At 46.1% G+C, this 9,488-nt stretch overlaps 1 protein-coding gene and 1 pseudogene across 1 annotated transcript; both read left to right on the forward strand.

Moving 5' to 3' along the window:
* Positions 1–5,653: 5,653 nt before the first annotated feature.
* FRG2 (FSHD region gene 2) lies at positions 5,654–7,366 on the forward strand. The gene is given in 5 exon segments (XM_050791143.1): positions 5,654–5,817; positions 6,761–6,921; positions 6,924–7,088; positions 7,091–7,303; positions 7,353–7,366. Coding segments are annotated over 5 exon segments (717 nt in total).
* Positions 7,367–7,412: 46 nt separating this feature from the next.
* Positions 7,413–8,670, forward strand: LOC126955460 (double homeobox protein 4-like protein 4; annotated as a pseudogene).
* The last annotated feature ends 818 nt before the right edge of the window (positions 8,671–9,488 follow it).

Below are 9,488 nucleotides of genomic sequence, written 5' to 3' on the forward strand. Positions count from 1 at the left end.
TACTATTTTTTATTTTTATTAAAAATTTTTTTTTGCCTAATCTAATTATCTATGAACATTATGAGGTCTATTCAGTTTGCCCTCTTGATAAAAGCCGGCAAAGTTTATTTATTTATTTTTTTTGAGACGGAGTCTCCTTCTGTTCCCCAGGCTACAGTGCAGTGACAAAATCTCGGCTCACCACGATCTCCGCTTCCAGGGTTCAAGTGATTCTCCTGCCTCAGCCTCCCGAGTAGCTGGGACTACAGGCGGAACTACAGGCCTGCTCCACCATGCCCAGCTAATTTTTGTATTTTCAGTAGAGACAGGGTTTCACTATATTGGCCAGGCTGGTCTTGAAGTCCTGACCACGTGATCCGCCCGCCTCAGGCTCCCAAAGTGCTGGGATTATAGGCTTGAGTCACAGAGCCAGGCCTTTTTTTTATCTCTTTATTAATACGTTAGAGAGTATTAATGCAGTTCCCTCACAGAAGCATGTTGCATAGTGATGAAGTATGGGCTTCTGGTGTGACAATCATCTGAATGCTGTTTATTGTCCCAGTTAGTTATTTTCTCATTCTTAAACCCTGTGCCAACCTCCCATCTTTCTGAGTCTCCAGTATCTATTTTTCCAGTCTCTATATCCAAGTGTATGGGTAACTGAGTTCCCACTTACAAGTGAGAAAATGCAGAATTTGATTTTCTGTTTCTGAGTTTTTTCACTTACAATAATGACCTCCAGTTTTATGCATGTTGTTGCAAAATACATGATTTTATTCTTCATGGCTGAGTAGCATTCCATGGTATAAATGTATAGCACATTTTCCTTATTTGATTATTGATTGATAAATTTAAATTGATTTCATATATTGGCAATTGTGAATAGTGCTGCAATAAACATGTGAGCGTGAGTATTTTCTTTATGCAATAAATTATTTTCCTTTGGGTAGATACCAAGTAGTGGGAGTGCTGAATCAAATGGAAGCTCTATTTTGGTCTTTTTTGAAATCTCCATACTGTTTTCCATAGAGGTTGTAGAAAGTTACATTTCCACAAACAATGTATAAGTGTTTTCTTTTCTCTGTATCCTTGCTGATAGCTCATTTTTCTGCTTTTTAGTAATAGCCATTCTGCATGGTGTAAGTTGGTATCTCATTGTGGTTTTTAATTGGCATTTCTCTGATCATTGGCAATGCTGAGCATCTTTTACATGCTTGTTGACCATCATTGTCTTTTTTTAAAAAAAAATGTTCATACTCTTTACTTGCTCTTTAATGGTTACTTGTTTTATTTTTGTTGAGCTGTTTGAGTTCCTCGTATATTCTGGAGATTAGATCTTTGTTACATGCAAAACTTGTAAACATTTATCTCATCCCATAGGTTTTCTGTTCACTGTGTTAATTAGAAAGCTCATTTTCAGGAGCTTTTTAGTTTCATTGAGTTCCTTTTGTCTATTTTTGTTATTGTTACATCTGCTTTGAGATCTTAGTCATAAATTCTTTGTCCAAGTCAATATTCACAAGAGTTTATTCAGAGAGTTTCTTCTAGCATTTTAATGGTTTTAGGTCTTACATTTTAGTCTTTTAATCCATATTGAGTTGATTTTTGTATATGGTGGGACATAGGGATGCCATTCCATACTTCTGCATATGGCAATATAATTTTTCCAGCACACTTTGTTGAATAGGACGTCACTTCTCCAGTGAATGTTTTTGTTGACTTTGTAAAAGATCAGTTGTTTGTAGGTATGTGGCTTTATTTCTAGGTTCTCTATTCTGTAACATTGATGTATGTGTCATTTTATATCAGTACCGTGCTGCTCTGGTTACTAAAGCCTTCTAGTATAATTTTAAGTCAGATAACGTAATATCTCCAGCTTTATTCTCCTTGCTTAGATTTGCTTTGGCTATTCAGGCTCTTTTTGTGGTTCCATGTGAATTTTAGAATTTTTTCTCTAATTTTATAAAAAATAACATTGGCATTTTGGTAGGAATTGCATTTAATATGTAGATTGCTTTGGGCAGTAGAGTCATTTTAATGATCACAATTATTCCAATCCATGAGCATGGGATGTTTTTCTCATTTGTGTCAGGTACAATTTCTTTCATCAGTGTTTTGTAGTTTTCCTTGTAGGGACCTTTCATCTCTTTGACTAATTGTATTTCTAAGCATTTTACCTTTTTACCTTTTTTGTAGCTATTGTAAAAGGAAGAGACTTTTTAATTCAGTTCTCAGCTTGATCATCATTAGTGTATAAAAATGCTACTAATTTTTGTGCATTGATTTTTGCATCCTGAAACATTACATTTATTTATCAAAGTAAGAGTTTTTTTGGTGGTTTTTAGGTTTTTTGTATATTATGGTATTATGTAAGCATCAAAGAGGGACAATTTGACTTTCTCATTACAACCACGTAGATGCTCCCACCAAGACCAACAGACAGAGTCTCTGGGGAGGGCACAGGTGATAGTATTTCTTTAAGCTGGCCATGTCATTATGGCTGGAAGCCTGGGCTGACAGCCACTTAGCTAAGCATTGCCTCTCAAGTTTTTAAGTTCCTTCCTTCCTTCCTTTCTTTTCTCTTTCTTTCTTTCGACAGTTTTCACTCATTGTCCAGGCAGGAGTGCCATGGCGCCATCTTGGCTCACTGCAACCTCCGTCTCCCAGGTTTGAGCGATTCTCCAGTCTCAGCCACCTGAGTAGCTAGGATTACAGGCACCAGTCACCACACCTGGCTAATTTTTGTATGTTTTAGTGGAGACATGGTTTGGCCATGTTGCCCAGGCTAGTCTTGAACTCCTGACCTCAGGTGATCTGCCCACTTCAGCCTCCCAAAGTGTTAGGATTACAGGAGTGAGCCACCACGCTTGGCTGCCTCTCAAGTTTCAATGTGTCTATGAATTATTTCCGATTCCAGGCCTCTCTCTTAGTGATGTGATTCTGCCCAGCTGCCTCTCAAGTTTCAACGTGCATATGAATCATTTCCCATTCCAGGCCTCTCTTTTAGTAACGTGATTCTTCAGGTTTGGAAGGGGTCCATGAATTGGCTTCTTTAAAAAGTCTCCTCTTAATGCTGATGTTTCTTCCACTACATCCAATATAGTAGCACTCAGCTAGAGAAAGTAGGCACAGCACAGAGCTCCTGACACCCAACACTCTTACCACAACACAAATACTTTTGGCCCAAAGTGGAAACCACCAATCACCATTTCCAAACATGTCATTTTCTGCTGGCTCTTTACAGTTTAGAAAGCCTAGAGAAGGCGTCAATGTTTGAGTAAGTCTGCATTTGGAAAACACATACACCTGAGTTAATACAATGTTTATTGAGCACATACCATGTGTTCAGAAGTCTGTCACTGAGCACTGTTCAGGAAACATTGCATGATGTGAGTTAATCCTCAGCACCCTGGGAGTTAGGTGCTAAGTTTTCTGTAATTTTCAGGATTTAAATGAAGGGCCTAGCATTTCTATTTTTTCTTCCATTTTAAAAATTATTTACCTGAAAAATAAAATGTGCAGAATAAAAGCTATATCGACAGATGAGAGGGATAGAGAAAAAAGAGTGAACTGTTCAGAGAGATGTTTTATATTTATATTTACTTTCTTGTGCCTTGTGGAGCAGCCACTGGATTTGCAGGAATGGAAAACAAGTTGCTAGGTGGGATGTCTCTAGAAGGTTTCCTTATGTTGGGTAGGCTGTCCTCGAACTCCTGACCTAAGGTGATCCACCCGCCTTGGCCTCGCAAAGTGCTGGGATTACAGTTGTGAGCCGCCATGCCTGGCCAGGCCTGAGTTTTGCCTGAGCATGTCTCTTTCTAAGAAAGTACAGCATATGGCAGTTACAAGGTCTCTTTTATCTAAAATAAATAGAATTTAATAAATAAAAATTTAAAAATTTTACTTGAGATTAAAGGACAAATCAAAACATGTATGTAATGTGTTGTCTGTAGAAGTATATTTTAACAATGACATAAATTATTAATAGCCAATAAATGTTATAATAATTTATTAACTAAAACGAACAAAATTCCTATTATGATATCTATGAAAATACTTTCTTAGAGTAAAATATTCTCATATCTTGAGAGGGCACTGGTTAAAAACAGCAAAGATTTGCATGTCGATGTCTTATCAAGTAAGTAGCAGACCCCTCTTCACACCTTTACAGAGTCATCCAAAAAGCAGTAATTTACACAAGAGCAGACAATTTTCCTAGCTTTCTATTGAGGTTATATGTTAATGTTGTTACAGAATTTAACTCAATTTTCTTATAAAATTACCTGACCAAATTTTATATGATATTATGATATCACAATATATCAAAATTTATTTAGATGTCAAATAAATTTTATATATCATAATATTATAATACATAACGATATTATGATAAGTTCCATTTAGATTCAGATGATTTCACTAGGCAGTGTCTATCGACCACTAATTTTTTTTTGGTTCCACTATTTGCACAGACAGCACAGCTGGGAAAACACAGACTCACCCAACACAGTCTCTTCCCTGGTTCTTTCTCCTCCTCAGGGAATCAGCTCATCAGTCAATCAAGTCATCTGGGACTGGAGGCTGAGTACTCCCTAACACAGAAGGTCTCATTCCTGCATGCTTTCCTCAGCAGATGGGGAGACAAGAAGGTCCTTTCAGGAAACACTTGCTGGCACATGAACTAACCCTTCTGTAGTCTGAGGGTTCTGACCAGCAGAGACAGACTCCACCGCAGTAGGAAGGGATGAGGCTGCTGTTCTGAACCTGGAGCTCCCCCACACCTTGTCCCATCTCACTGAGGCAATTTTGAGAGGCCGCCCTGGAATATGTCTTGATGATGGATGTTGAGAAACAACGTGGGTTTGATGGGATTCAGGTGGTGTATGCTGTGTAACGACAGGAGCTGAATGCTCAGAATAAATTCCACAGAACACAAATTCCACAGAACACAATGGCGCTTCCAGGATGACTGAGGAAGGGTGAGAAAGGGGGAAAGGTTTTCTACCTAGACTTTTTGCTACCTCAGTAATCAGGGGCTGATTAGGTTAGCACTGGCTCAACCTAATCAATTCAATTTTATTGCATTTGGTCTAATTATCTTCCCCATTTTTAAGATAGGAAGGGCCTTTTCATTTGGTATTTTTTTCTCTGCATTTTTATTTCATCATATATATGTGGATCTAATACAATCAACCGTTATTTGACATTTGTTGTTTCTAAGCATTTAAGAAATTATAATATCTATGCATACACTGTTAACACTATGTATAATAAATTCTCTTTCTGTGCAAAATATATAACATATGTCAATGTAGGTATGTTTAATTGTGCATCTTGAAAGGTGAACAGCATCATAAATACTTTCAGGAACTGGGACAGAAATGGGAAGAAATGATTCCCTGATCTTCTGATCCCTGTGCTCCTGGTTCTTTGTTTTCTTGACACTATGACAGAATCCTGAAACTGTCTCCCCTTAACTGTGTCTAGGTCCTCAGTAGACTACAGCAAAAAACTTTTTATTGAGGCGCTAAGAAGCGGCAGGAAGGAGAAAACTGCTCAGTCAATAAGAGTCAGCCACGCCCAGCCAAGGGACATATAAAGGCAGGTCCAGCAGAACAACCCACAGTCCGCCTTTGGGCGTGTAAGAACAGCCTCCTTTTACTTGAGCCTCAACATGGGAAATGAACACCCTGATCTCCACTCCTCCTCCATCCAACACCCCACTGACCAGCCCCCTTCCCCACAGGTCTTTACAGAAAAGGGCTCAGATGAGAAGAAACCATTCAAAGGAAAAGGCAAGATGGCTTCTTCCCATTCCAGTGAGAAGCACATACAAAGGTAAGGCCTCCAGCTGCTCCCATGGAGGCTGGAAGGAGGGTTGGAATCAGGGATACTGAGCCATGTGTCTTTAGTAGGGTTTTATTTTGAGATTTGGGGATGGGAAACGGCTTAGCGCCCTCAGGGGACTTTGAGAAATGTGTTCACTCGTGACGCTGGCAGAAGAGCTTCACATGAAAGACTGATCTGCAAAAACGCATCAGGGATAGACTATGGGACTCTGCCTAGGGAGAAATGAGTCACCTAAACTTCCTTTTACAGCAGGATTGGAGCCCAATCCAAACAAGGAGGAGAATTCTGAGGAAACCAACCTCAAGGCTGGGAACAGCACTGCTGGATCCAGTAAGATTTGACTCTTTCCAGGCGAGAAGGGACAGGGCAGCAACACAGGCTCCCCTGGCAAGGAAACCCGGAGCTCCTTGGCAGCCAGGGCCGTATAGATCCTGGACACTGGAGAACAGAAGAGAGCTGGGGTTTGGTGGCAACCTGAGCTCCTGTGTGTCCAGGATGGACTAGGAATTTCAGGGTGTTCAGTTGGAGGCACTTTCTCAAACTCTCATTGTATTCACAGAACCAGAGTCCAACTCATATCGGGAAAACCGCAGGAAAAGAAAAATCAGTTCCAAGGACAGCTGCCAAGACAGAGCAGGTAGAATCTTGGTGTTTTTTCTTGTTGGTGGTAGTGGTGGTTTTTTTGTTTTTTATTTGCCCCAAAAGGCAAATTATCAGGAAACTTTCATATGAGACTTGAGCAGAAAGGCAGTTACTGACAAGTAAATTTTTGAGATCTTAGCACTCTGAGAATATTTGGGGACTCACAAGGGGTTCAGCCTCACTTCATTCCAGTGCTGATGGTCAGGAAGGAGTGGGAGAAACAAGTGGGGTTCACCTGGGTGCACAGGAGGTTCTGGAAATGAGGGTCTGTGGGGACTGCTCTGGCGAGTCTCTCACAAGCTTTCTCTGTAGGGAACTGTCCAGAAGAGGAGTGCAGCTTGATGTTGGAAAAAAAAAAAAAAAAAAATCAAGATCCTCCCACTGCTGTGCACAACAGTGAAATCCAGGAGACCTGTGATGCCCACCATAGGGGACATTCCAGGGCTTGCACAGCAAGCGGCACAGGTCTCGGGCCCTAGGAGTCCAAACACCATCACATCGAAAAAGCTTGATGACCTCTGTGCCAGCTATGTCTGAGGCTATTTATCAAGACCTAGCCCAGGTGCAGGCCCAGCAGATCAGTTCTCCACTAACCTGGGAGCAGCTGACACTGCTCATCCGGGGCCTCTGTGTGCCCAGGTGCAGACCTTGTATTCCACGGCCACCCAGGCAGCTTATGTCTTCCCTGCTGAGGGCTGGCTTGTCCCACCCACACTGCCTGGTCCTGGGGATTCAGCCCTGGACAGAGGAGCCCATCCCTTTCCTGGGCAGGAGATAACTGAGCCTCTCAGTGGATCAGATGAGGCTGAGCTGAACACCCTGATCCTGTTCAGCAGAGGATGCAGCTCTGGGAATGACAACAAGGATCTGCTACTTCTCAGATTCTTCCACATGACCAGCACTGACAACTGTCCGCGAAATTCCGGCCAGGTCTCCCCTCCATGGCTCTCCCGACACCTGCCGACAGCACCCTTCCCGCGGAAGCCACAGGACCAGGACAGCGAAGGAGACTCGTTTGGACCCCGCGCCAAAGGGAGGCCCTGCGAGCCTGTTTGGAGCGGAACCAGTACCCGGGCATCGCCACCAGGGAAGAGCTGGCCCAGGCCATCGGCATTCCAGAGCCCAGGGTCCAGATCTGGTTTCAGAATGAGAGATCACGCCAGCTGAGGCAGCACCGGCGGGAATCTCGGCCCTGGCCCGGGAAACGCGGCCCGCAAGAAGGCAGGCGAAAGCGGACCGCCGTCACCCGGTCCCAGACTACCCTGCTCCTCAGAGCCTTCCGGCAGGATCGCTTTCCAGGCATCGCCACCAGGGAAGAACTGGCCAGAGAGACGGGCCTCCCGGAGTCCCGCATTCAGATTTGGTTTCAGAACCGGAGGGCCAGGCATCTGGGCCAGGGTGGCGGGGCACCGGCGCACGCAGGCGGCCTGTGCAAGGCGGCCCCCGGGGGGTGTCCCCCCGCTCCCTCGTCAGTAGCCTTCACCCACCTCGGGGCGTGGGGAACGGGGCTTCCCGCACTCCACATGCCCTGCGCGCCTGGGGCTCTCCCACGGGGGGCTTTCGTGAGCCAGGGGACAGGGGCCCCTGCTCCAGCCCAGCCAGGCTGCGCAGGCAGCAGGAATCTCCGCACCTGCCCCTGCACTCGGGGCTTTGTGTTGGGTGCCCTGGCTCCTCTGGAAGTGGGACTGTCCCACCCTCCGGCTCCTCGGTGGCCTCTGCACCCCAACAAATGCCAGAAAGACCAGGACCCGCAGCGCGGTGGCCTGCTGGGTGCGTGCTTGGTGGGAGAGCCTGGGCCCGCTCGAGCTGAGTCACAGGACCAAGGTGTGCTTGAGCCACCCACGTCCCAGGGGAGTCGCTGGTGGGGCTGGAGCCCCAGGTCGCTGCAGGGCAGCTCCACCTCCTGAGCCCCAGACCCCGGAGGCCTCCGCGTGTCAGGCACAGATGCAAGCCATCCAGGAGCCCTCCCAACCGCTCCAAAAGCTTCAGCGCTAGTCTGCACTCCGCTCCAGCCTGTTAGATGAGCTCCTGTCGCAGAGTTTCAGCAAAATGCACAACCTTTCCTAGATCCGGCGCCACTGGGGGAGTTGAAGGACGTGGAAGAGCCCGCTCCGCTGGAATCACTCCTCAACCAGGAGGCACACCGGGCTCTGCTGGAGGAGCTTTAGGACGCGGGGTTGGGACGGGGTGGGGGCAGGGCGGCGGCCTCTCCTTCGTGGTGAACCTCTGGCTGGGTATGGAGAGGCGTCTCTTCCCTTCCAGCTGACCTGTCTAGGATCCTTGAGTTCCAGGTCCGGTGAGAGACTCCACACAGTGGAGGGCTGTCATTCTTCCCTGAGCATCCCGGGGATCCCAGAGCCCGCCAGGTACCGGGAGGAGGACTGTCTACTGTGCATGCGCGGGTCCATAGACAGCCGCCTAGGTTTTCCAATCAGCCCAGGCGGAGTTCTCATCCCTTTTCCCCCCGCGTTCTTCAGTGGAGTTGGCGGAGATCTCAGTCCGCGAAACACTGGGCCCGGGCAGAAGCCAGGCCAGTTCTCCTTTTCGAGGCTTGACTCCTGTGCCTCTTAGCTCCACCATCACTTTGCCAACCCTCGTCCTGCCAGCCTCTTCACCATCACCACGGAGCTCCTTGCAACTAAATGTAGATCCGAGATCCGGCGCAAACCGGCCTGCTGCCCTTTCCAGGCAAGAGGGAAGGCAGGCAGAGATAAGGACAGGAACGAAGACAGAGTGAGACGGAAGGATGGAGCTAGGAAAGGATGGATGGACGGAGGGACCCTGGACTGGAGAGAAAGAGGGAAGGAGGGAGAGAGGGAGGAAAAAACCAAGGGAGGGAGGGAAGAACAGAGGGAAGGATGGACCGAGGGACAAAAGGAGCAAGAAACAGAGAAAGGAAGGTAGAGAGAAAAACGGTCTTCTGCCTCCAGGACCAACAGGACCCAGCACTCCGGGAAAATGTTGGGTGCCCAGTGCGGGCTAAGTGCTCGGCCCACAGCCCCATTGACCGGCGGGGG

This window comes from Macaca thibetana, chromosome 5, assembly GCF_024542745.1.
Source record: "Macaca thibetana thibetana isolate TM-01 chromosome 5, ASM2454274v1, whole genome shotgun sequence".
NCBI lineage: Eukaryota > Metazoa > Chordata > Mammalia > Primates > Cercopithecidae > Macaca > Macaca thibetana.